We start from the raw sequence: 26,474 nt of genomic DNA, 5'->3' as shown, positions 1-26,474 counted from the left end.
AAAACATTTAAAACATACTCGCATTGTTCATATAAATAAATAATGAAACAAGCGCTGTTATATGAATCCAATAGGAGTGTACGTGTCTAACTCGGCGACAGTGGCTTAACTCTACCACCTCGTGGTGGACTCCCGCAGATGCGCTCAAATAATTGTTGCCTACAATCGTTAAATAATCGAAACTCGACGTGCAGTCGATGTAACGATTGACAGAGGTAAACTATGAATACTGAACCTACAAGCAGTTATAGCCGTGCTACGCATGCGTGAGGCTAGCACCGACAGTGAAAATAAATTTAGTCAGTCACAGCACCGGCCATAAGGGCAGGAACGTACTTCCGTACTAGCAGTTTCACTAACATTCACTTCAGTTTTCAACTTGTTTTGAGAGTTTCACAATCCTTGACCCTAACGTAGCATATATGACCGCCCAATTTCAGATTGACGTTGAAAGCAAATGAACCATATAGTTTTTAAGCATCCATCCAAAATGCACTCCATAAAAGTGTGACATCTTCATTAATGTGGCTTCACACTAATAACAAGTATGGCCATGACAGAATTTTCTTTTTTTTAGCATCAACTCAAAATTTCACATAACTCACTCACTTCATCAGACCTGCTTTTCAACAGCAAGATCATTGCAGATCTATTGTAGGTTTATGAGATTAACTGGTATTACCTTACCAGCATATGAACATCTTCTTCTGCTTGTAGTACTCACTTCCTTATAAAATGTACCTATATCTATACTCAAAACCCTGTGTGAAGTGAATGGATGTACTTTTACTTCATATACATTACTGATTTTGACTTGATCCACAAACTAGTGTTGTATCATATAACATGTAAACAGAGGCACTGTGAAAGAGGAATTTATTTACATAAATCTTTAACTGAAAGGCAAAATAATCAGTTTCCATCTTCTATTAAAAAGCAGATGGTTAATTTCTAATCAAAATCCTTCATTTCAGAAAAAAACACAACTATTCCACAAAATCAGAATATAACTTCCTGATTAGAACACCCCAGCATTAACTTTTTCTCTGAAGTACACTGAGGGATACCTTAATTTATTACATCCACAAAATTAATTTTTAGTGGCATATTGCTATAACTTAGGAAAACGGTGTACCCATTTCTGGATTAAAAAAAAGCAATTTTGTGATTTCAGCATAAGGTACAAATATGTTGTGCATGTAATAAAGTGGCATTTGAAATAGCAAAATTGGCAGAGGCCTTAAAAAACACTATGGAACTTTCAGACTGAAATGCCAAAATCTCCAATTAACACAGGTATGGTTTGAATAAAATACAATGCTGAGTTGTTAAATTTAATCTCACTTAGAATAATCTCCTCCAATTTAACATCTTTTTTCCAAAACATTCATTTGGATACCTCTTTTTTATACAGGAAAATCTATTTTATTACATGTACAATAATGTACACAATTTTAGCAAGGTCACACAAGAGACCAGTAGTAATGCGAGGAGGTATATATGTGGTTACAGCAGCACATCACACTAACTCAAATCCTTCTTTCTGCCACAGAACTCTCTGACCTGTCCATTTTAAGAGATTCTTTGCATTTCATCATAACAAATATTAGCTTGTTTCCATTAGCCACATTCACCTACGGTTAGACAGTGGCCTGCTGAAAAGACTATGTATGTGACGAGTTAAAAGCAGGTCTCTACAAGTACAGCTGGCTACATAGTACTCAGTTAGGCCAGGGTGTGGTTATACTGCTTTAGACAGAAGGTGTGTTTATGGAACCACCAAAGAGGCAGCAGCATGGCAAAAAGCCATGTCAATCATGGAATATCCTGAAAATAGAAATGATTTCTAAAGTAAACAATGAACATGCCCAGCCAGATGGAGACATCATTCACAGCATGGGAAGACAGAGAACTTTTTTCCATTTTATTCATATACTTCTGCTTGCTTACATGCTAGCTACAAATCACAAAACAGTTTCCTCTCCTGATTATCTAACATTAAAGTAATGCATGAGGATATCTAAATCTGTTAAGCTGAATTGTTTTTCCACCTAGCTAACTAGGTGGAAAGTCACCAGAAGCTAGTTTTTTGGTAGTTCTTCACCACCAGGATAAAGAAAAGGGAGTAAATGAGGTAGCCATCTGAACCTCAAATTTTAAAGAGAAAAATGGCCTGTGGGGCTGCCAACACAGGTCAATGTAGCCAACAGAAACAACAACTCTGTCATTTTAACGCTTTTTTAATACAAAGGCTATCTTCACAAATTTACTGTCAGTGAACCAGTAAAAATATGATTATTAGCATCCTTAGGAAATAAAGGATTTGAATCTCTTGTATTGGACATGTCAGTATCCCCTGGGCACACTGTACCACACACCTCATTATAATTTTTACCCCTCCATAAGCCCTTGATAAACAAACATAGAAACAAACAAAAAAGAGACAAAAGGAAAAAACAGAACATCCCTGATGTTGACAATAATGACGCTAAACTTAAATATTCTCTGATCATTCCCCACTGGAGTCTGTGTCATCATTAATATAGTCTTCCTCTATAGGCGTTCCTCCATTCTGTGTCCCCCACTCGTCCTCATCGTACTCAATACTGTCATTATCTTCCAGGAGTTCATTTTCCAGCTCTGGTTCACCGGCCACTGCTGCAGCCTCCGCCCCTACGGCTTCGGGGAACTCGCCCACATTCTCATTGGGGGCAACATAGCCGTTGTTGTTGGAAAAAGGAGCACTGTCCCGGGACTCCTCTTCTATGTAGACCTTCTGGTGGCACATGGGACACGTGTCCTGGATGTACAACCACTTGCGCAAGCAGAGGGCATGAAAGTAGTGATGGCAGGGAGTGAGACGCGCAGATGTGGCAAACTCCTGGTAGCAGATGGCGCAGACGTCCTCAATGTCACGCAGCTGGCTGCCTTTGACCTCCGGGAGGGAGTTGATCTTCTTTACGGCAGTCCGCCGGTTGATGAACGTCTTCCAGCCATTCTTAGCCTGAAGGTAGATGTTGAAGTAGGCATGGAGGCACATCATGCAGGCCCGGATCTTGCTGCCAGACTCAAACATCATGGTGTACGCTCCATTCCCGAACATGATGACACCGAAGATGAACTCGATGACATTGCCCGTGGAACGCATGTAGTACACATAGTCGTCCAGCTTCTCCCACAGGACGTTGTAGTAGCCGTCCACCATGAACAGCGTGTAGACCGTCAGGGACACGATGACTTTGAGGCACAGCTCCACGCAGAAGGCCGTGACGGCGAACAGCCAGGTGTTGAGCGCGTAGTGATGCCAGAGGGCATAGCTCAGAATGATGGGCAGCACGAAGAGGCAGAGGGACACCAAGAGGACGGGCAAGTGCCTCCGGACAGACGAGACGTGGGAGGCACTCAGAGACATGAGGACCGGGTCCGTCATCCCGTGGATGAAATGCAAGATGGCGGTCAGCAGAAGGCACATGTTGCGGCTGAGCCGAACCAGTCTCTCCTCGGGGTCCAGGCCACTGAGCCCTGTTTGCAGAGCCAGGATGAAGAACAGAACCGGCGCCACGAAGCCCAGACGCTTGTCCTCCTCCTCGGTGGAGCCGATGAAAGCCAGGATGCTCAGCCCTAGGTAGTGTGCTATGGAAGAGATAACCGCGCTCATGCCCAGCACCGTTAGCGTGGAGTCGCAACCGCTGATGATGAGGTTGCTGAGCAAGTCCCAGAACACGTCCCAGGTTAGATAGGTCTGCTCGCCGTTTTCGTTCCTGACCACCTTAACCACATACACCAGGATGATGGCCTGTGCCGTCATCCGCGTCAGCCAGAAGACCCGCAGCACGTCCGGAAAGCGGATCCTCTTCCAGGTGTCCTCCACTAGCAGCTGTACCCCGTAGATCCTGTACATGTGGCGGACCAGCAGGAAGACGTAGCGGCAGGAGTAATAGAACCATTTCAGCTTCAGGGTCAGGTACACAGCCGTGTTGATGGCCAGCACCAGGCCAGAGGTGATAGCCACCAGCTGCCGCACGTCCACGGGCAGCTCAACGACAAGCCCCCAGATGGGAATCATGATGTCAAGGACGATGAGGGCTGCAAAAATAGACTGGACGTTTAGCAACACCACGTACCCCAGGCCAAACAGGAGCTGGACAACAGCCATTCCCAACCAGAGTGTGGGTCCGCTCCGAGGCAGCAGCCTGAAGCCCAGCGCTGCCTTGTAGTATGTGCTGTAGAAGTCTATATGTGAACTGGCATGGTAGTTGATGAGGACGGCCACTGTTCCCAGGAGCACTGCGAGGAAGAGCATGTAGAACCTGAAGAGGGCCCTCTGAGATAAGACCAGGACCACACTGGAAACCAGGATACCTACATGGATAAAGACCATATCCAAATTACATTACATTATATAGTTACATTCATTCTGTTCTCCAGTTTTGATACATATACTCTACATTAAACTTTTACTTACACCTATTAAATTATGTCATGAAAACCCTAAAGGGCATCCAGCTTTTAAGTATGCCTTCATTTGCCACTTTAAATTGAGAAGGTGTGACAAAACCTTATTAAACAGCAATTTATCCTTCAATGTCAATGACATTTTAATGGAAGGCTGCTCTTGTTTATGCACAGAAAATTTATGCTGAACACACTACAGGGAAGCTTTTTGCTAAAATGTAATTTGTTCAGTTATCACTGCAAAAGGTCAAAATGTGATTCTGGCCAGATGAACACGGACGAAGTGAATTAGTTACTAATACCCATAATTACGTTTGCACAACAATGTCATCTACTGCAAAACCAGAATAATCTTGTTACCCATTTTAATCCATAGCAACACTACAGCCGTACAGCCACTTCGACAAAACAGCTGTGTAATATTACACTTTAGTAACTAAATTGGCTAGCTAACACTATATGTTCATTATTCACCCACTACAGTGGTAAAATTAGTGGCATTTTAACAGGTCACATCTGTTATATCGTATCAAGCTGGTTACACTGCAGCTAGTGTAGAGTTCCAAGACAGCAGGATAACCATGCCACCAAGCTATTTAAAAGCTAACATGTGGCCGGCTACCTACCCAACGTTAGATGCCTATGCCAGACAGCGATTAGCTAGTGAGCAAGCATAGCATGATGAAATGATTAACGTCATATTGTTAGCTGGAAATCGTTTACCTTGGTAAAGAGCTTTCCTAGGAGCTACTGTCGTGCATAACACAAAAAGTGCCCTGTCATAGCCACAGCAACGTGTTAGTAAGGTACACGGCGCAGGTGGAGTGTAATGCCCTTGCTAATTGGATAGCTAGCCATCAACTTGCTTGCTAACTTGGGCGTGTGCGGCCGCGGGAAACTATTCGAGAACCAGCCAGCGAGCGAGCAAGTCAGACAGTGGAACTACGTAGCAAAACGGAAACTTAAACGTCAGATCTTAACATGAATGGCATAAAACATAATACTAGCTAACGCTGCTCACAGCATTAAAAGAAGGCCAGCTGTTAACTCAATTAGCAAGCGAACGGTGGCTAAATCGGATTTGGAAGAGTGGCAAAACAAGAGGCCAAAGCGCTTGACAGGTGACCCAAAGTGGCAGGGTGGCTAGCTACTAAGCAGCTCGTTCGAAATGCCAGCAATGACAGTTAACGTCATGGATGACACAGACGAAACTTATTCACGCAGGAGATATGTTTTCGGAATAACCTTACCCAAAAATTGGAGTAAGAGCTTTCCAGTGGCCCCGGCCCAACCGGACCCGGGATCATAGTAAGAGTTAAAAATGGCGTCGATAATAAAGATGCAGGGAACTCTAAATGCCACATCCAGTACGGCCAACGCCTGTCGGCCGATTCGGGCATGAGGCGACGCCATGGCATAGGGCGTTGTTCCTGGAGAACACGGTCTCTCCACCAGCCTCCGGTTCTGTGGGTCCGGATCCTTTGGATTTCCACACGTTATTTAACGGGGTCCCCAAGTTCCGCCATCTTCGCAGTGCTCCAGCTGCTATGCAAGGAACGCGGAAGTAATCTTTGGTTTGAGCAGACGTCACGGTGAAACGTCAAATAGAGGCGGGGCACCTCAACCGTGCCCCACCGGTAAGTGCAACGTAGACAACACTGTATAGACGTTATTTTTTATTTTACAAAAATCCGTGATTTCTTTTTAAAATAAAAAACACTTCTTTAAATCAATGTATGACACGTATCGCTAGAAATACGAACCATTTGTTTCTCATTATAAAACTGACTATTTCAATAAACTATGTTAGGTAATTTCCTCATACAGCAAAAAGTTTCATGTAAAAATAACTGCTATAAAAATACAAAACCAAAATTAGTACAGGACGTCCATATTTATCAATAGTGTTTGAATATTTAATGGTACATTTGTACTGGCAATACAGAATTATGCTTCTCAACCAGCAAATACTCTTGCAAAGAAAAAAGCTCACACGAAAAGGTACCCCTTTTATTTCAACTCTGAATTACATGTCATTTTATGGATGGTTGTTTTTAATATACATAAGCAATGGTGCAGATGCCCACATAATACAAGTATCTTCATATTGTCTGAAACATAAAGGCAAATGAAGTAATCTGTAATCTGACGCAACAAATGAACCAGTAGCGTCAGCTTTCTGTAAAGAACATTTTCATTGTGTTGTTGAAAATGGTGTTTGCCATCTCCAAAGGGTCCTCGTCTCTTGCTGCAGCCATGATTTCTAACACTTGGCTGAAAATAAAGGGAAAACGGGGATTAAAGAGAATATTTTCATTAATTGTACATGTTTCTGGCATATTCTCAGGTACATCTTGTGGGACAGGTTTGAAATTTTATCTAAATAGACAACTACACCCTGATCCAGTGTGTGCCCATTGTAAATAGACTGCATTAAAAAGGATAACTTGAAAAGTTATAATGTGCTTGTGAATAAATGTGCATACACCTCCTTGAAAATAAAAGGTACACCCCTGCTTTTTTGTGAAACATACAGTTGCTTGTTTGAGCACCATATGTGGTTCCCATATGCCTTTCTTCATTTAATACTCCATCTTCTTACTTGTACAGAGAAAGCAACCAACTGATCCAAGAAGACACCCATTATGCTACCTGCAGCTCTACACTGATAGTCTACAGTTTCAGCTGCTGACATACATGATGTGGCAGGGCTCGTTCCTGTCCTTCAGGCAATGTCCTGCCTCCCATTTCTTCTTGGTGGGGAATGTAGTTTTGATGTACTTTGATCCTGCATGTGTGGCCTTTACTCCACACCAAGGGGCATCTAACAAGAGAAAGGACCACACTCACTCACATCTTCAAAAAAGCATGACATCCTCACGCTACAGCTGTAATATTAATGCCAAACAACTACATTGCACTGTAATATTCTACACACACACATATATGTATAGTTTTTTTTTCCCCAAATCAAGTAAGTGTTTCATTTCATAACTTTGAACATACCTGTTTCAATCATCAGCCTTTCAGTGGGGATGGATTTCATCGCTTCGAGATTTGCTTCAGTCTTCAAAGAGCTGGAGTAGGTTGAAATTTAAAATATACACTCCTCTGAGAAGGACACAACCATAATATATGGTATCTTGGGACACCACTTTTTACTTGAACTTTTTGGGGAATGGGGTATAGCATTACACAGCTGGGATATAACCCAATTTCTTGCGGAAATGACTAATGCCAGCATCTATTACAATACCACAAACTGAAGTCAACAAGCAAGATTTTAATAACAGACAATAACAGTCAAGACCCTTGAAACATACCAGCCATTGATACCAATATAAAGGTCCAAGTCAGTTAGGGCTTTGGCATCTTCTTTACTCCCATCAAAGGAATGCACCTGTAACAGAATCTCTTAATGTACTGGTTATCCCCTCAGCATTACACACTTCACTGATTTTCAGTATATCTGAGAAAATGTGTACACTTCAGAAGAACCACATAAAATCAATGAGAATCATTTGAAAAAAACATACCACTCCTCCAACACATCTGTCTCTGTTTCTTTTCATGATATCTGCAAATGAAAGAAAGACAGTGAGGGTGGGTCAGCCTTTCCCACTCAGGATAACCAGAGGCTTAATGTGTAATTCACCCCCAGAGTGCATCCATACCTAAAAAATCCTTATGTGAGTTTCTGCAGTGGAGGAACATTGGCAGCTTTGTTTCCTCAGCCAAGTCAAACTGTTTCTCAAAATATCTGTTGACAGGAAAAGGGGGTGCACACACACACACACACACACACACTAACTGAATTTATATGAATTACTGAATTTATCCCAAATGCAATATCCCCTAATATTTATGTTTTCAGATATAAACAATGTACCAAGCAAACAAAATTAAAATTCTTACACAAGCTGAGTTTCTTTTGGACAAAATTCCAACCGATCAAAATCTGAAAATATTAAAGGGAAATGCATCTCACCCAAATGCAGTTTATTTTCCAGCTGTTCTGCTGCCTGACTGAAATAAAATACTAATAAAGCACAGCTGCAATATTCATTGCTGCAGTGACAACAGGAATACAATTAGACATGATGATATGTATCACAATGAAGTAATCTAAATAAAGTAAAGATATACATACCGAGACCACATTCACCAATAGCCACCACCTTGCCTTTGTTTGACATAGCCAGCTCTCTCAATGCTCCAAGGTACTGATCAGGTCCGTTTTGTTCAAATTCAGTGCACCGAGTCGGGTGACAGCCCACAGTACTATAAAATTCATCTGTCCATTGAGAAATACGGTTATTTTAACATGCATTAGTCAGCAGAGGAGGAATCAAATACAATACGGCTATTTTCTATACTAATACTTAAAATATTTATTGAAATTGTTGGGAAATTAATCGTGATTAACATAACTGAACAACAATCGTTCGGGATACTATACAGTAGATGCAAAAAGATAATTCTACAAGGCATGGACCAAGGAGTCTAGAACATCTAAAACGATTTGTGCGACAAAACTGTTGTATGGAAGAGTAGTAGTGGCAAAGCAAATAACAAGAAAGAATTTCGATATGAAAGTTCTATTTATGATATTTTAACTGATATGCAGGAGGAAAGGGTCCTTGCACCGCTTACCTCGTGTTTCTGCTAACTTCAGGGCTTCCTTGCTGTCCGCAAGATTCCCTCCGGTGATCATGAACTATAACGTTAAATGCAAATAACGTGAAGGTACACTTTAACACAAAACATTTTGGTGTCTTGGACTTTAAATAAAATCATAAGGCTGTTGGAAACGTTAAGGTACCTTTTGGACCCCGATTTTAATAGCTCTTTCAATAATCTCTTGGAAATCGTCTGCAAAACAGCGAAAAGGGCAATTGTTTAGTTCCTCTCAAAACGTTACGTCGATAAACGTGCAGTAATTTTATGGGCCACTTAATGTTACTACCTACAGCAAGTGCTCACCTTGGTGTTTCTGATTCCCTCTGTAAATTCCCCGGAACATGGGATCCGTCAAATTTATTCCAATGTCTGGAGGACAGAAGACAATTTCAGACAAAAACATGGTAACTAGCCACAGCTAGATAAGTAAGTTTTTTTTTTACTCTGTATATTTACCAGAAAAACAGATCTCGTTACTGTTCATTTAAAACAGTGACATACCTGACCAGCTATGCCACAAATCTGTGCAAAACTGCCAACTGAAAGTCGCTGACGTAAGGCGCCAAGCGACAGCATCAACCACAGCAAGATCAACGTAATTCATTACCCAAAGCGTACCAAAACCATACTTAGTTAGACCTCCTGTAATTTATAGAAGTTATCTGCTACTGGTTTGTATTAGCTATTCTGCTACCTAGTTTGAGCAACTGGCTAGCTGGTGCAACTGACAGCTGAGTGCATCTGATCGGCCAGTCAGCCAGTTGCAGCGACTAAACTTCTCTGAGATTAACGTTAACTAAACTGTTCAACATAGTTGTGACACTTCTGAAGCCGTCCCACCACAACTCTTACCAGCAAACTTAAAATGAGCCATCATTAACCTGCTGCAACTGGTAAAACAAAACCCACATGCAGTCCTAAGCAATCCCATCATCCCACGGTAAACCATAAACTCTAGAATAAAGGCGCACTTCGGTGGTCTAATTTTTCAATCGTTGTCGCTGGCCCTTAAGAAAGCATTAAGAAATGGATTCTTTCCAAGTGTAACCAATGGGGATCTTAATCTGTGATCATATTTCAGCCAATAGAGGATGCAAAAAAAACTCAGCTACCTTGTTAACGATGCTTTATTTTACAAAACCTTTACTTGCACTGCATTGAACTTCAAACACTGCAGAGGTACCCAGCAAGAGACCATCGATGGAGAGACTACACAACTGTACAAGATCACAACCAAAGGATAGTGTATGCCATATATTCTAGTTCCACACAACTGGTTGTCATTTCTCTTCGAACTCTCGAAATCTTTAAGGCTATAGTGTTTCTATGTTGTCACCGCAGTCTGGGCAACTGCTTACAATTCCATCAGTCCCATTTTTCCTCTTTTTCCATACCCATTTTTCCTTTGACATTACCTCTAAAGTTCAAAACAAAGATGAATTATATCTCCACAAAATAATAATAATTATATAATAATACAATATGCTAGTAATGTGCCGGCAATTGTAAATATACATTTAGATGGACTAGTGATAGAATAAAATTGGTGATCTGCTCCGCAGGTTTAGTGAAGAATGCATGGCTACAGAAGCTACTGGCTAACATTTCAGCTGCGCGCATATATGCGTCTATATGAGGCATAACATAAAAATCCCACAAACCTATGCATCGGATGGAAGAAGGGGAACGATTCACCGAGAGTGAAAATGGGATTTGGCTATCTTACTCATCAGCAGAAAGTCCTTAGACTTTATAAAAAGTCTTTGAGGCACTTGGAGTCATGGTGCATATTTAGGTAAGAGCGGTGCAGGTAATTCTGTTGGGCTTGTGGACTTTGTTACTGAATTGTAAGCAACTTCATGCAGGCCATTCATAGCTAGCCAGCTGACAGAGGTGTCACATTTAAGGGTGCTACTTTTGGGTATTAGCGAACTAGACGTAACGTTACTGTATGTTGCATAGTTATGGAATGTAACGGAGCTGCTTGTAGTACTCATATGTGTGTTCTGTGAAGATCATGGCCCGTTAGTTGGGCCCCTATTGACATGATGGGGCCTAGACCTAGCTAGGTAATGCTAGTATTTGCACGAACGATGTTAATTGAGTACTTCGTGGAATGATTTGTGGACATTAGTACTGTTATTAATCAAAGTAATATTAATGAGAGGTAGAACAAGCAAAAGCGAGAAAAATGTCTAATATATATTATAAGCAACATTTGCAGCAATACAGTAAGTATCAACTTTGTTCATAACGGATGGTATCAATTCTTTTATAAAACAGGCGTTGTAGCAATGATACATTAAAGAATTGGGTAATATTGGGTAGTATTAATTTGAAACATAGTCTTAGTGAAGTAATTATTGGTCAATACGTTGACCAATACATTCTTCAAAACGTTGTATTTCTCCCCTTGTAGGAGCAAATGCTGCGACAATTATGGTCTTACAGATCTTGATGATGATGGTTTTATGTAATATTGTAGAACATAAATGAATGAAATCCATTCTGACCGGCTGTGTATTTGGATCGTTTTAGGGACAAATACCGTTTCTATGCCTGTCTGCTGAGGGCACGCTTTGACGAGAATAAAAATGAGAAGGACATGGTGAAAGCCACGAGGATGCTGAAAGCCGGAGAGGAGGAATTCTGGGCGAACCAGCACCCCCAGCCCTACCTCTTCCCAGACTCACCAGGGGGAACCTCCTACGAGAGATACGACTGCTATAAGGTCAGACATGTGTGACACCTATCAAGCGTTGTGGTGCATTCATTCAGAGTATTCCACAGCCAAGAATTGCAGCTTGATCTTTTCTTTTTTTTGCTATGTCACCTTATATCTGACCAGGTCCCTGAATGGTGTCTGGACTACTGGCATCCCTCTGAGAAGGCCATGTACCCAGACTACTTTGCCAAGAGGGAACAATGGAAGAAACTGCGAGAGCAGAGCTGGGACAGAGAGGTACACAATTTGGCCTGTGGCGTTACCAATCTGATTTGTTTAAAACCAGAATCATGTTGTTTTAGCCAGCACATTACATTGGTTGATATGAAATTGTTAATGACATGACAGAGTTATGCATTATTTGCCCCATGAATAAATTAAATCAAGTGACTAAATGGTTTATTCATTTGGAGGAAGTGACTGACAAAAGGTTGACACTTTCACCTGTAACGTACACTAATGACAGAATTTTGCTAAGCAAACTTCAGTCACACATACTTTATCACATCCTGGAGTGTGGCGATTTTCAATGTCTCACACTGTTCATTAACTACATAATCTACTGAAATCATGTGAAATAACTTGAAGGTTGGGGCTCAACAGCAGAAGAACTAGGGTATCATAAAGCATGTTTATACGCCACTGTTTCTTTCACCTTGCCTTCTAAATGAGAATGTCATCAAATTAGAATAGAGAGATCCTAGGGATAAGAACAGACATGTTTGATCTATTTCTAGAACATATTTTTTTGGCTCTCATACAGTGTAAAATACTGACAAAGAATACACTGCTGACACTTGCAGACTGGTTCATTCTGAAGTTGTGCCTTGGAATTTCCATGTCTCACTCCTGGTTATTGTGACCCTGTAGGTCCAGCAGCTGCAAGAGGAGACTCCTGCCAGTGGGCCCCAATCTGAAGCCCTCCCTCCAGCCCGCAAAGAGGGTGACCTCCCCCCTCTATGGTGGCAGTACGTCACCCGCCCCAGAGAGCGTCCTGTCTGAGCACGCTCTGCAAAGACTGGGGGGAGAAATCGCCTGTGGCATACCCACACCTGAGTACCCATTTGACTACACTGGGACTGGCTTCTCTTAAGATGGTTATCTTCTGTAATTATAATAAAATGTTTTTGAAGCCAAAACAATGATCTTTGTGCAGGAGTAACTGGTACTTCTACAGTGTGTGTGTATGTTCATATATTCACACCCAGTTAAAGAATCTTTAATGATTTTTAAGAACAAGATTATATATCCATCCAAAAAGGCTCTAGTTTGCACAAGACAAATCTGATCAACAGAATGACTGCTAACTTAGCTGATGCCTCTCAGCTGTGGCACAATTTCACAGCTGATTGATGGAGTTCCATTTGCTGTCTTGCTTGTTGTTCCTCAATGTGTCCTACTGGGAAAAGAAATCTGAACTGCCTCATCCAGAGCTCTTAATTCTATCGAGAACGTAAACCAATAAGATCACCTGAAGTGGACTTCAGAATCTCAATAGGCCACTTTAAGCAGAACTCTGACACATGGTTTCCACAACATTTCTTTAATATAGAGGGAAGCAGTAATTCCACAGGGAAAACTGACATTACAGAAATGGATCAATTTACAGATTTCTGAGAACCGCACAGGGAAAGAGTTCAACTCTCAGTCCAAACAAGCAACTAAACCCTTGGTAACACAGCATCTTAAGTGTGACAGTCTGCCTTTACAATATGAAAAAACACAAACTATATCTTCATCTTACACACAAAGTTTGGCAACTTCAGAAAAGGAAAACTAGAGATATGGTTTGAACATATCTAAACATTAATGGCTGTACTTGGGAAAGCAGTTAAAACAACTAAAGTTTCTTACACTGACAATATCAAAACATGTCTGTAATGATTGAGACAATAACCACATACAGGTATTTAGCATCATATGCACACTGCATCAACTACCTTGAGTTTTCACAATTTTAGAAGCGGGTCTTACATGAGAAATGGACATGCTTTAGTTAATACACTGTATACTGATCATTTCTACAACCAGGGGGCAGGACGAAAACCTAACAGGGTAAACCTTGCAAAATGAAACCTAACATTGATGTTTAAAGAGGCAATGCATATGAAGTTGCTGGCTTTTTACAGCCTGAACAGTAGCCAGGGCAGCACTGTTTTCCCTTACACCAACCCACTTCAAACAACGTAGTTCATGGTTGACAACATGGTAATTTCCAAACCTAGATTCCTGCAGACTTAAAATGACCACAGAGTCATTGAAGCAGTAATGCAGTAAGGACATTTGAAATGCTCAAGCGTTTAAATTGGTTCCCATGAATACTTCAATGCTTGTGTCCCCCCCACAGCTAAGTGCTCACCCATTTTTATAGCAACTCTCCACCAGTGGTTTCACAATGTAACTGGATTGCTTGGCATACAAGCAACTCACTACCTTAGTGGTCTACTCGTATATCGATTGTCTAATTCAAGATTTTTTTTTTTACAATATCTGAAATGTTTACTCTAAGCATGAATTATGAATTGAACTAGGTGCAGGAATTATGGCATTATTGCTACTACTCTGTACTAGCAAAATAAACAAATGCTAATGGTAATTTTTTCCCATTAATATTGGTCAAAAGGGGCATGTGAGTTGAATAGTGGTTAAAAATGTAGAGTTCTACTGACCTACTTGGTTATATTACATTGTGGCTTCAACACAAAAACAGAAACGTCCACTTTTAAGTTCAGTGCCGGTACCAATGGAGTGTAATTCCACTAGGGGGAGCAAGTGAAGAACACAACATGAAGTGAAGCAGAGGATCCAAATGCTCTTTGAACGATAATTACAGCGCTACTGACTTAATGGGGAACAAAACTCCCTGCAAAACGTGTGCGAATCTGATCTATGACCAGAGCATTGGAGAGCCTACAGCGCATTACTGTGGGCATGCTGTGTGGCTCCGGCAGTAAAGCTATGGTAAGTTCACAGTCACAGAGACAATAGTGCGTGAGTGGGGTAATGCATCAGGAGTTATCTCCTGGTTTGTCTTGAGCCACTCAGTAGTCTCCTGAGTAGCGGCAGCAGTAGAGCTTCACAGTTAAGAGAGCTTGCCATAAATTAACAGTCAAACACGATGCAACTGTGAGTGGTTGTGTGTGTGTATGCCTGGTGGCAATGATTGGGCTCAATCAGCTCAGCAGGCTCCTGCTTCTACATCCCTGGATCAGTATGCACAGATTGTTTGAGAATCAGCAAAGTTTACAGACAAAGTGAAATTAACGCTGAATTAATTCATAAATCTCACTGCTACGGACTGGCAAAATGGCCACCATTGTCACCAGCTCACTTTCACGGACCAGGCAAAGATGGGCCCTCTCCGAGTCTTTCAGTCAGCAAGGTTAAAAAGTGCCCTCTGCTAATACATAATAAAGTAAAAGCAACAAGGCAGGAAGCTTAGGCGAGCTTCTCTGTACATCATAACGGAATACCTCAAAATGCAAAGTCTATTAACTTAATATAATCTCACAGCACATGCATGAAAAAAGCCGATTCATTTATGTGAAGAGTACAACATGGACAGCTGTAAAGAGAATAAATTAAGCCCCTGGATTTTCAGTCCCATTAAATATTTACAGTTTTATAGACGGCTCCGTATCAGTGCTTCGATCGAAACCAAATTTTGGTTACAGTTGAATTTTAAACAACTACTGTGATTGCTTGTGAATATATTTGTCTACACATATAAATTGTTTTTAATCTTTCATAAATTAGATATCCTCTTCACAAGAAGGAACAGATACATTTTCCAACATGAGGGATTTATATTAACTTGAAGTACTGCTGCAGCAGGTACTATGGATCCATTGTTTATAGGACAAAAAAGAAAAATCTATAAAACACTCAGTATAAAATGCCATAATCCAATATGGCATTTTTATGTCTTTTAAACATTGCTTTACATGCCTTTAGATTCCTTTCTCCCCTTTCAGGGGGGTTAGCTTTAGGACCCACATGAATTTCTACATTTATATTTATCTTACAATGTTGTGGCACAATTGTTTTCTGGAAGGGCACATTCAAATTAAATGTGCAACCAATTCATATTGCTTACCATTTACTGATGGAGGCATCCACTCTTTGAAATGAGTACCCTTCTAATACTGAGCACTAGAGCTACTTGAGCTTGCCTTTGTAATAATCTTGGAAAATTGAAGGTGAAACAAAGAGAAATCATTTGATCAGTCCATACCCCCAAGGAGTTTAGGCTTTAGTCTCTGAATTTAAAACCAAACTTTCGTAAATATCAATGCTTCCAGGAAGATCCATCTTGTAAAATACTCATTTCCAACACGTTTCAACGCTTCAAAGCGTTTGGCACCTTTGTGTCCGAATCTGGAAGAGGGAATGAGGAAGTAAGGGGAACAACATAACAGCTGAAACTGAAAATGCTACAATATGTTCGTATGTACAGATGTACAGATTTCAACCAAAAAAAGCAATCAACTTTTCATTATCTTGAAAACTGTCAACCAGCTGCTCCCCTCCACCTTCCCCACAACACTGCATTCCCCCCTCCACCTCAGCGCAAGAAAAAAAAAAAACAAAAAAACGACAGTTCTTTTTGCACCCCACAGGAACTGGAATGGAGACAGCCCTGTTGGCTGTGAACTTAGGTTTGAGCGTGGTGTGATCCTCTGCCCGGATGCTGGGATCTGTGGCTTCATAGGACACGTGGTGCAGACCGGTCGTTGGTCAGAGTCTTCTTCAGCTTGACCCCACGGCGGATGGTCAGGAGCATGTCCTCTCCCTGCAGGGGGAGAGAGTCCATGTCCTCCGGAAGGGTCCCGCTCTCACACTCAGCAGCCTCAGGCTGAGGTGGGGGCTGGGGCGGGTCCGCGCAGGCCTCGCCCCCCTCCGGACCCCCGTCCTCCGGGCTCAGCGGCTCCTCGCTCTCTTCGACCCCGCCGCCCAGCCCGCCGGGGAAGCTGGCTGGCAGCTCCGGAACGGTGGGCGTCTTCACCGGGATGACGGGCGTCTTGATGGGGATGGGCCCGCTGCCCCCCGCCCCCCGGCGCATGGCGGGCTTGGTGGAGGGCGTGCGGCGGATGGTGGCCACACCCGGGGTGACGATGACCGGCCCTGTGGTGGAGGGTATGCCGGCTGTGGAGGCTGGCCGCTTGGTCTGGAACATCTTGCGGTAGGACTGACTGATGTCACTGTTACGCGGGATGGTGGAGGACTTATCGAAGTCCTGCTGTTCCACTTCCTGGTCCCCGCCAACTGAGAAATAGTCATAGTCGGACACTGCAACAAGCAGACAAATTAGGAAACGCTGCAATTCTTGATAAAATGGTTATCATCCAACATACTAATGCCAACATTTCATTCCGGGGACTGACAGTTCTGCTCATGGAGCATCTGCAACACCAAGCAGTATGAAATCTGATCCAAATTCCATCCAACGACTAAAATTTATGATAGGATAAAAACCAGCAGACCCAGAGCAACAGACCTTCCTAGGCTGACCTACTTAGTACTGAACATTAACAGAAAGGCATCTACTTACACCAGTAATATTTCAAACACAGCTGCACATTAAATACAGTCAATTCACGCCTAGAACCTTAAAATGAGCAAACTATAGCTCTCGTCCTACTCCCACCTTTGCCCTTGCCCATTTTTAGGTCTGTTTGGCCCGCACATGGTACCTTGGGAGGGGATGGTGTCCTCGGAGCAGCAGGGGGTGGTGGTCTGGGTGCTGTACCCGCTGGAGCACTGCAGGGAGTCCCGGCTGGAGCGCTGCGTGTCCAGCTGCAGCCCCCGGGCAAGAGCCAGAGCCAGCTCCTCATGGGCCTCCATCTCCTCTGCCTGCAAGCACAAACACGCACAGAGCAGCATGACACTGCAATCTGCTCTGTTGGCCAGATACACCATACCCTGCAAGTGCTCCAAATTCAGAGCTCTTGTAATACGTATGCTGCCCGTAGTAGTGGTGTTGATAAATAGTTGATAAATCCTAAGGTGGCTTTTTTTGACATTGAGCTACATGGCCTACAGCTCATTATGCATGACCCCCACATGAACACAAAATGAAAGAGTGTGTTCTCCCTTACTGTGTTAGCATTAGCCAGTACACACTCATGTTTGCATGTGAATGAGTGTTTTATATTACATTCTTTTAGAAGATGCTCTTATTCAGAGTGACATCCAGCACAAAAGCACAGAAATGTATCCATTCAAGCTGAATGAGCAACAGTGTCAGATCAGGCTAACAACACCCCCAGACCATTAAGTGTGAGCACAACATTATTCAAGCCCTACCACGAGTTAACATTTTCTGCTCACCTTGGGCGTGGAGGACACAGTCAAGCTCCTGGCCCTCTGGGGGTCCTCCCCTGGCGAGGTGCCTCCCCCACTCTGTGTGACTGGGGGGGTGCCAGGGTCCGCTGGCTCTCGCTTCTCCTTGTTTCTCCTCAGGGTGTTCACCATAGGCTGGTCGTAGGGCCCTGGCTTGGCCCAGTCCTGCAGAGGAAATCACTGTCAGACCTGCCCATTTCTGAAGAACACCACCACTCTTTCCAAGCTGATACATTACGATCACACACCCCACACTGAACTCCTGATTCAACAGACAGCTATTCAAAACATGGAACATGGTTCCAAATTCATTCTTGGTCGATATTCTCTGAACCAGAATGAAATATTTTCTTCACGGTGCTGTGTGAAAATTCCATTCAATGATATGTCTTTTTTTTTGTATATTTAATGCTCACTAAAGCTTGTGTAACTCTTAGAGAATGATTCTCTAGCAAACTGACAAACTGGATCCTTGACCTGAGTAACCTTGATAAAATGGAGTACAGTACTGGCTGAAAAACCAAAGAAACAGGCATATTGACGTCCGCTAGTTTTAAAAAGATTTGTTTGAATGTGGCTTTTGGAATGCAAAGGTTGAAATGTGAAGGAGAAGTACACATAAAGATGCCACATCAGAATGGAAGACGAGGAGGAGAAGTGTGTGATGAGGAATGAACAAACCTTCCAGCTGGGGACTTTGGAAGAGGGGATCATGCCTGGCTCCAGGGTGCAATACAGTGGGTAATCGGCAAGCAGGGCGGAGCCAGACCGGGCCCACGCCCGCGAGGGTGAGGAGGAAGAGGAAGAGGACGGGGGAGGGAAATAGGAAAAATGCTCTGCAGAGCCTATTCCAGCCAGGTAGGGTGGATCAGCGGGTCCATAATGATCATAACCATTTGACAACTAAATGCGTGTAGACAGACACAAAAACACAAACACAAATGTAAAAAAAAAATGGATTATCCATACAGCAACAAAAAACAATGACAATGGCTGGATTGCAACTCAAAAGTGTATATAAGGACATACCCAGGGTAAACCAAAATGAATGGTACATAAGGAAATAAAATCTCATTTGTATTGATAACACAACCAATGAAGACCGTTTGAAATGACCACCTGCCCTCCCTATCTTAAATATGTGTATATGGAATGCACAAAGGAGGAATGCACATGCTGCCTGCATTTTTATTTGATGCACAACATGTGATGGAGCACTTTGGGGGCACTGCACAGGGTTGCTGGGGGGGTGGGGGGGGGGGGGGGGGATGTAGGGAGCGTTCACCTTGTCAGCAGAGGCCAAGGCCCCAGCCATGGTGGTGCCAGAGCCAACAGAGGTGGGGGAGCTGCACTCGCTCACTGACTGGCAGGTCTCAGAGGCGTCCGAGGAGGCAGAGCTGGAGGGGGTCTGCAGCGCAAGCGCACACAGTAGCAAACACAGACAGCATAGTCACGCGTGTGCAACAAACACACACACACACACACACACACACACACACACACACACAAAGAGTGCAGTCACACAAACACACAGACCAGTCACGTACACACACACACACACAGAAATCACAAGATATGCGGCCACACAGAAAGCAACAGGAAAGAGGAAGGGAGAGTAGGAAGAGGAGCAGGGTGTAGCACAGTAGTAAGGCAGGTTGTTCAGAGTTAAGAGAGAGTTAGTCCCGAGAGAGACAGACAAAAGAGCACAAAAGATGTGAGAAGTTATGGATTTTGCCAAAGGACTACAACTAAAAGCAAGACTCCAAAGGCTCCCAATGCACAGCTAGTTTACACTCTGAGGCAGGATAAACACGGTTTGCATGTAGGAAGGGTGTGCACCTTATGTGTTAATAGGCACCTGAGATATGACCATTTCCACTGTGGATCAGCTCAGTGTTAAGTTATTAATGAACAGCTTTACAGAGAGAGCAGGAAACTCACTAACAGAATTCCTCATTCCCTCCATAGTCACCATGTGCTCCTGTACAGTGCAGTAGTTTTCTTCTCGGAACCTTTGAGACCATGCTATTGCCCTGGCACTAATCAAATGCTCAGATACTCAGATTCACTAAGGAAAGGGTTCAATCCAAACCCTACAAATTTTAAGTAATCTTTATCAAAGGTAAGCAGTGCCCAGACGGTAAATCATGATTATCTAATTTATGACACAGCAGACTAAACTGAAATAGGGCAACACTTCCCACAGTGGGAAGATAGCAAGATAAATGAGGAAACCATTGTCTGGAGGGCAGGCTAATGCCACACCGTCACCCCCACTAACAGGGACACTAGGATTTTAACACCCACTCACTAACAGGAAGCTATTTCAGATGAGCTGTCTGACCAAGCCATCTGAAAAGAATTTGAGCTCCATAAGTGAAAACAAGAGAGTCAAACTCAAAAGGTGTCAATACATGCATATCTGATATACAATATGTATTTGTGCACAATTTAAAGTTGCAGTTGTTTCATGCTAAAATGGAATATAAGTAGGACAGCCATGTCTCCACCAACACAGCATGGCTTCACTCTGCTGCAGCCTTTTTAATCTGACCATGGTGTTAACATTACCCAAACAGTGTGACAAACTAGGTGTTCTTTGAGCATATACTTTATGCATTACAATACATTACATGGATTTAGTAGACGCTTTTATCCAGAGCAACTTCTAGGACAACAGAACATAAGTGTATCCATAAAAGTCAAATGAGCAACAGTATCAGACTGGACTTAGAGCCTGCCTACTGACTTGGCACTTTATGTGTGTCTTTAAATATGTACGTGTACCATTCTGATATTGTATTTTGATTAAAAAAAAAAAAAACAAAAAACCATAAACCTGGGCTCCCATTATTACCCTGGCACTACCTGTGCCCTGTGGTCTCGGGGACTGCCCCCGCCCCTTACCTGCGGGATGGTCTCGGGGGGCATGGGTGAGGGGGACTTGGACTGGAAGGCGTCCTGCGAGATGAAGCCGGAGTCGTGGGAGGAGACGCTGGAGAGGCGGGCGGGGGCCTGCAGAGGCAGGGCGGAGCTGCGGTAGCGATAGTGTGAGGAGGGAGAGTGAGTGTGCGACCCGCTGGACCGGGAGTCGCTACTGTTTACGCTGTTCAGACTGCTGTTAGAGACAAGGGCGGGGGCGGGGGGGTGGGGGGTGGGGGGGAGGAACAGTTAACACTCAACACTGCAGTGCAGCAGGCAGGGGGGTGGCAGTGCAGTCAGAAATCAATCACGACAAATAAAAACATCATGCAGAGAAATTAACACAGGACCAAAAGTTTCCAGTAAAAATTAACACCACTTAGGGAACATATATGATGCATAAGAGATCATCAAATTTTTTTTTTTAAATGATTCAACTGATTTGAATTAAAGGACTGCAAGACAACGAGGTGTGATGAGGACTCTCGACTCAGATTGTTTTTGGTATGGTACACTATTTCCAATACTCAGGTACCTAATATAGTAAGACTGCCTCTATCACGACTGAGAGACTGAGGATGTGCAAAAGCACTTTTTACGGTGTTATGAAAGGAGAGGGATTAAAAACGAAACTGCTGTATTATGAAAGGTTTCTCTCAGAGGACATGTCTGGATATTACTCCCTTCCAGACAGTTTACCTTCAATATACCTTCCAGACTGTCAGGTGAAATAGTGAAATGTCTGAATGGATTTTATTTGTAGCATCTGTTAACTCGATGGGAGAGATGGACAAATAGGTCAAATTTAAGACTGCTTTTGGCATGGATTGCCATATTCGGTCAAACTTGTCAAACAATCAGAAAATAATCTATGCATTTAAATAATCGACTGAGAGCCTGCCTACTGACTTGGCACCAGTCAGTTCTTTCTTCTAGTGTCTGTAATTATGCAGATATCCCTTGTATTTTCTTGTACTTTGAAGAGTTGGTGTCAACTGAGCTGATGATCTGGCAGAGGTTTGTTATCTGTCATTAGCACTTCAAAACCCATAAAGCTCCCACAAGGTTTCTGCAGCTGTGCAGCAAAGTTGGGTTGCAGCAACATTGTGAGAATGTTATGTGTGAGCTGAAAATTACACAGTCGCTGGGATATAGCATCCAAGCTTAAATTTCAGAAACGGCAACACAAAAACAACATGACCAATTCAAAAATAAATTCAAATAATTTATAACTTGCACATTCCTCATGCTCAGTACAGCTTCAGGCAAAGTGTACACTGTGTTCACACAGCAGAATGTGCTTTTATTACAGGGTGCTTTGGCAGAAAAGGACATTGTTAAAGATGTTCCAGTCTCTTTAGCACAGCAACAAAAAGAAAAAAAAAACACAGAAAATGCATCTGAGGGAGCGTGGACCCTTTTAAAAACAGAGCAGTTCAGTGAACAGTGTGACGAAAACAGCATATGTATGCAGGGTTAAAGGACAAACAGCATGCTTTTCACAGAGAACACTGCATTATAACCTCAGTGACAGTCAAATTAAACTATCAATTCCAATGTGATTTGAAGTACCGTAATGAAAATCAAGCGACACAGACTGAAGCATCAGCAATCAGTGCGTCACTGTACAGAATAATTCCCAAGTCTATGTACTGTTGTTACACATTCTATTTCAAGTTTTTTTTTTCCTCATTTCCTTTTTTCAAAGCTAGAGAGAGAATTGTTGTAACCACCACAGTTTCTCCAAACCATGGATTGTCTTTTTGAGGTATCTGCCACTGCAACAAATTGTCCTAATAAAAAATTCTCTTTATTTTGTCAGCATACATTTTGAGGAATAACTGACATTCCCTATATAGTGTTCGATGGGTCAGGGGTGTGCCTTGTCATTTGCCTATTTACCATAAGCACACGGCCTTGAAATACTTCCACTCCTATCACAGAGTGAACAATTAATAATAATTTTAGCACAACTTGTCAGGTGCAGGAAAATGATCAAAACACTACTACTGACAAATCCCACAAAGTAACATCTACTCTCTACCACTAGGTGGCATAAGGAACCAAGATGAGGTAATTCCCCTGGTGGGATTGGCTGAGGGAGTGTTTCTGCAGCTAGCCTTTCATACCTACCTGCACATACTAGACTTCCTGGACATAGTGGTGCTGGGCGAGGATGGGGGAGTCTGGTAGGACCAGTTGCAGTCTGAACTTTTTAAGTCCAAAATAACCTGGGAAAATGCAAAAACGAACACGTTCATTCAAAGTATACAGGGTTTTTTTAAAAGGCGAAAACAGATCCCAGGAGGCACTTAAGGAGGAAAAGGGACACCTTTCCTCAAGTAGAGGTAAACACGTACTCTTTAACACCCTTTGCTTACACACCAGGTGACTACACTGGTTATGAGAAGATGAAGCAACTGCAGTCTAGCCACTGACCTGCTCGCTGGTGGGGGGCAGCTTGTGTGGGTCCATGGTCAGGGCCTTCAGGTCATCTGAAATGGTCTGTAGATGGGTGATTTCCCCTAGCATAGAGATCTCCTCATCCTGGAGGGCAGAGAGAAAGCAACACGACATTACGACCAACAGATCAGAAGTGATGGACAGGTGACACAGGTACCAAAATAACATTGCAGCCACACATATAGCACTTACCTGAGATATGTTTTTCCATACTTTTAATATTTTTGTCAAATGTAACAAGACAACACTGCTTGTGCATAAAGCTATATCACAAAAGCTGTATCTTGCCTTGGGTTGATATAAAACATTACTGCCCACTCTTACTGAGTGGATCTCTCAGCGGACTCTCGTCCATTCCTGCCATGTGGAACCAAAGGGCAGGGGGAATGAAATCACTCGCTTTGAGCGTTCGCTGTGTCTCACCACGACAGGCCTCAGCATGGAGACGAAGGCGCAGAAGCGTGCCCTCTCCTCGATGAGGGCCTTCCTCACAGCCTGCTTCTCCGTCTCCTCCAGCAGCAGGTACATGTCACTCACGTCCTGCATGGCGCTGTCCAGCTGGGGCTGTATGTCCCCCCTCCCTGCAACACACACACACAGGAGCCTCGTCTCACCGGGCCCACCTGCTGCAGATGCCTTTCCTCCCATTGGACATTGTCACTGCCACTCAGATATGTGACCCTCCCATGACTGTTGGCCACTCCCCCATTAGGATATTTACCCTTACATTCATAACCCCTATGTTGCAACTACAGCTGTCTCTCCCACAGATTACCCCTACTCTGTCTGCTGGGTATCACACACAGAAAGTGCACCCAAGGGAAACTACACACTCTTGCATTCCTTTCTGGTTCAGTCAAGCATATCCAGTTGCTGCTTAAGCTCTTAAGGAGTTAGGATGTCGCAGTAATGGAACATTTGGCTCAGCAAATGCACAGATAGAACTTTCAACATAAAGTTTATATACCTTGATATCACGTTGCTGTAGACAATATTTGCTGCCTCTGTCACAAGTCCTCTAATGGCTTGAGTTTGCTAATACAAAATGAGTGCCACACCCACTTTACAGCCAAGCAGACAAAACTTGCTGATTCCCTGGTTATAGCCTGCTGTGCCTCATCAGAATGAGTTGGCAGAGCTGCCAGAGCTACCATGTTCTAACACAAATGCTGTCAGTCAGCAAAACCAGTTTGTGTTCATAACAGGGGCAAAATCTCAATGTTATTGTACACAAGCTGGAGAAACGCTGAACAACCACAGCCTGAGGCTGGGTACATGGAGCCATATCAAGCGGTTGTTCACTGGAGTGCATTCACACAATACTTAAATAAGGGGCTCACAAATGGCTTGGCTGGTTTAGGCGTTCGTTCCAATTGCAGGCTGAGCCTTACAACCCAAGGCCTTAACGCCTTGGTTGTCATGACCCACTTTTCATGGTAAAAGAACACCATTGGCTTTGCTCCTCTAGGGGTAGGCTGGCTTACATTGGCTAGGGTCCATCTGTCTTACTGTTCATGGGTGGCAGTGTAGCATAGTGGTAGGGAGCAGGACTTGTGACAGAAAGGTTGCTGGTTCAATTCCCTGCTGGAAACACTGCTGCTGTACCCTAAGGCAAGGTACTTGAAGATACCCTCAGTAAATATCCAGCTGCATAAGTGGGTAACACGTAAAAACCTGTTACCTATGTAAATCGCTCTGGATAAGAGCACCTGCTGCATTGTAATAATGTAATGTAATGCTCATGAGTGCCCTCTACTGACTCAAGTGGCTGCCCTTGAGGTACTGGGAAAACATCAATGCAGATGCCCCTATCCTCCAGTTGGTGGCTGCTCCTTTCTAAGCTGTGGGACTTGTGGCACAAAAAATGGCCATTGGCTACATGCAAGTGTACTGAAGGACTTGTGTCCGTCATGCTTCTGCTCAAATGTGGTTGATGTTGCAAAGAAGTGAGCTTCATGTACAATGGCCGATTCTAAAAGGGTAAAGGGGGAAATAAAGAATAAATACTACACTCATTGATATACTGTGTGAAAACTGCTTTTTCAAATTTCACATCCGTTTTACTGCCACCCCAACTGAATAATTCAGCAAACTAGAGTTAGTACTGGTGTCAGTGCCAGCTTTTCTATTATGATTCAGGAACATTATTAGAGCTGAACTAGTGACCAGAGGTATTACAATTTAAATAGAAGAACTACTTCGGAACATCTACCGTGTACGGTGCAGTAATCCCAGGAAAGCTTTCAGGACAAACATACAATTTTATTTTTCAGTTTCTCAGAAGAGCCACCCAGACTTAGGCCATGCGGTCTTCTTTTGTGAGGAAGTACTGCAGTGGTATTTATCCACCGCCCACAGAAAACAGGGTTTGGTTTCCCACAGTACTTAGAAGGAGCACATGGATTGTATTTCGCATGTGTTCTTGATTGTACTCATTACACTCAATGCTGGGAGTTTCCTTGCACTAAATAACAGGCTGTACTGCAGTTACACTGAATTGCAGCCACTTGCCTGTGTCTGTTGGTTACGATGCTTTCGACATGGTGCAGTTGTGTGTTGCCTTCATCTAAACCACACAGATTTCAAAGGTTCCTCAAGGGTCAGTTCACAGTCCCTTTTGTTTTAGGGGTACTGTATAAAGGCCACCCAAGATGCAGAATTTCCTGTTTACATTTAGACTATTTCCAAACATCGGATGGTGCCCTTCTTTTCTTCATTCTAAGAGGACTGGAGTTCTGAACTGCAACAAGAATTACTTGATTTCACTTATCTTTTTCACTCAGATCTCAACTGACATGAGAATAACCTTAGCAATAAAAATATACCTTTCATCATTACTATTTTTATGTTAACAGGAACACAGGAAAACAATAAACTGCTGACAATG

At 43.0% G+C, this 26,474-nt stretch overlaps 4 protein-coding genes across 10 annotated transcripts in view; 1 reads left to right on the top strand and 3 right to left on the bottom strand.

Annotated features, from left to right (window-relative positions):
* Positions 1 to 1,310: 1,310 nt before the first annotated feature.
* On the bottom strand, positions 1,311 to 5,991 carry rnf139 (ring finger protein 139). Its single transcript, XM_036515616.1, has 2 exons — positions 5,706 to 5,991; positions 1,311 to 4,362 (listed from the first exon to the last, which is right to left on the bottom strand). The coding sequence occupies exons 1-2, from the start codon at positions 5,866 to 5,868 to the stop codon at positions 2,510 to 2,512; spliced, it is 2,016 nt and encodes a 671-aa protein (XP_036371509.1). The 5' UTR covers positions 5,869 to 5,991; the 3' UTR covers positions 1,311 to 2,509.
* A 516-nt stretch (positions 5,992 to 6,507) lies between these two features.
* Positions 6,508 to 10,059, bottom strand: tatdn1 (TatD DNase domain containing 1). The gene is made up of 12 exons (XM_036515596.1): positions 9,988 to 10,059; positions 9,439 to 9,504; positions 9,278 to 9,327; positions 9,109 to 9,172; positions 8,606 to 8,749; positions 8,371 to 8,413; positions 8,130 to 8,215; positions 7,992 to 8,032; positions 7,779 to 7,855; positions 7,462 to 7,532; positions 7,153 to 7,279; positions 6,508 to 6,729 (listed from the first exon to the last, which is right to left on the bottom strand). Exons 1-12 carry the CDS (start codon positions 10,010 to 10,012, stop codon positions 6,627 to 6,629), a joined length of 897 nt encoding a protein of 298 aa, XP_036371489.1. The 5' UTR covers positions 10,013 to 10,059; the 3' UTR covers positions 6,508 to 6,626.
* Positions 10,060 to 10,795: 736 nt separating this feature from the next.
* On the top strand, positions 10,796 to 12,934 carry LOC118768717 (NADH dehydrogenase [ubiquinone] 1 beta subcomplex subunit 9-like). Its single transcript, XM_036515597.1, has 4 exons — positions 10,796 to 10,930; positions 11,674 to 11,866; positions 11,984 to 12,097; positions 12,731 to 12,934. The coding sequence occupies exons 1-4, from the start codon at positions 10,842 to 10,844 to the stop codon at positions 12,860 to 12,862; spliced, it is 528 nt and encodes a 175-aa protein (XP_036371490.1). The 5' UTR covers positions 10,796 to 10,841; the 3' UTR covers positions 12,863 to 12,934.
* A 483-nt stretch (positions 12,935 to 13,417) lies between these two features.
* The window catches only part of LOC118796273 (protein MTSS 1-like), a 47,780-nt gene continuing 34,723 nt past the window's right edge, over positions 13,418 to 26,474 (bottom strand). For 2 of the 7 annotated variants that reach the window (XM_036555076.1, XM_036555077.1), the window contains 9 exons: positions 24,011 to 24,168; positions 23,564 to 23,671; positions 23,258 to 23,355; positions 21,110 to 21,320; positions 19,488 to 19,610; positions 18,884 to 19,105; positions 18,191 to 18,367; positions 17,554 to 17,713; positions 13,418 to 17,149 (listed from right to left, as the gene is read on the bottom strand). In XM_036555076.1, coding sequence (XP_036410969.1) covers positions 16,566 to 17,149; positions 17,554 to 17,713; positions 18,191 to 18,367; positions 18,884 to 19,105; positions 19,488 to 19,610; positions 21,110 to 21,320; positions 23,258 to 23,355; positions 23,564 to 23,671; positions 24,011 to 24,168 — 1,841 coding nt within the window. In that variant the 3' untranslated portion in view covers positions 13,418 to 16,565. The remainder of the gene's footprint in view (positions 17,150 to 17,553; positions 17,714 to 18,190; positions 18,368 to 18,883; positions 19,106 to 19,487; positions 19,611 to 21,109; positions 21,321 to 23,257; positions 23,356 to 23,563; positions 23,672 to 24,010; positions 24,169 to 26,474) is intronic. The other 5 variants (XM_036555078.1, XM_036555079.1, XM_036555081.1 and 2 more) reach the window with 3 other exon arrangements.

Source organism: Megalops cyprinoides, chromosome 21 (genome assembly GCF_013368585.1).
Source record: "Megalops cyprinoides isolate fMegCyp1 chromosome 21, fMegCyp1.pri, whole genome shotgun sequence".
NCBI classification, from domain to species: Eukaryota; Metazoa; Chordata; class Actinopteri; order Elopiformes; family Megalopidae; genus Megalops; species Megalops cyprinoides.
This window is presented reverse-complemented; position numbering and strand designations above follow the sequence as displayed.

Coding starts and splice junctions, on each gene's coding strand:
- LOC118768717 (XM_036515597.1), top strand. CDS start 10,842: ATGGGATTTGGCTATCTTACTCATCAGCAGAAAGTCCTTAGACTTTAT. Junction 10,931..11,673: donor GAGTCATGGTGCATATTTAG/GTAAGAGCGGTG, acceptor GGATCGTTTTAG/GGACAAATACCGTTTCTATG. Junction 12,098..12,730: donor AGCAGAGCTGGGACAGAGAG/GTACACAATTTG, acceptor GTGACCCTGTAG/GTCCAGCAGCTGCAAGAGGA.
- rnf139 (XM_036515616.1), bottom strand. CDS start 5,868: ATGGCGTCGCCTCATGCCCGAATCGGCCGACAGGCGTTGGCCGTACTG. Junction 4,363..5,705: donor GCTCTTACTCCAATTTTTGG/GTAAGGTTATTC, acceptor TTATCCATGTAG/GTATCCTGGTTTCCAGTGTG.
- tatdn1 (XM_036515596.1), bottom strand. CDS start 10,012: ATGATGGCTCATTTTAAGTTTGCTG. Junction 8,414..8,605: donor TATTGGTGAATGTGGTCTCG/GTATGTATATCT, acceptor TAATATTTTCAG/ATTTTGATCGGTTGGAATTT. Junction 7,533..7,778: donor TATATTGGTATCAATGGCTG/GTATGTTTCAAG, acceptor AACCTACTCCAG/CTCTTTGAAGACTGAAGCAA.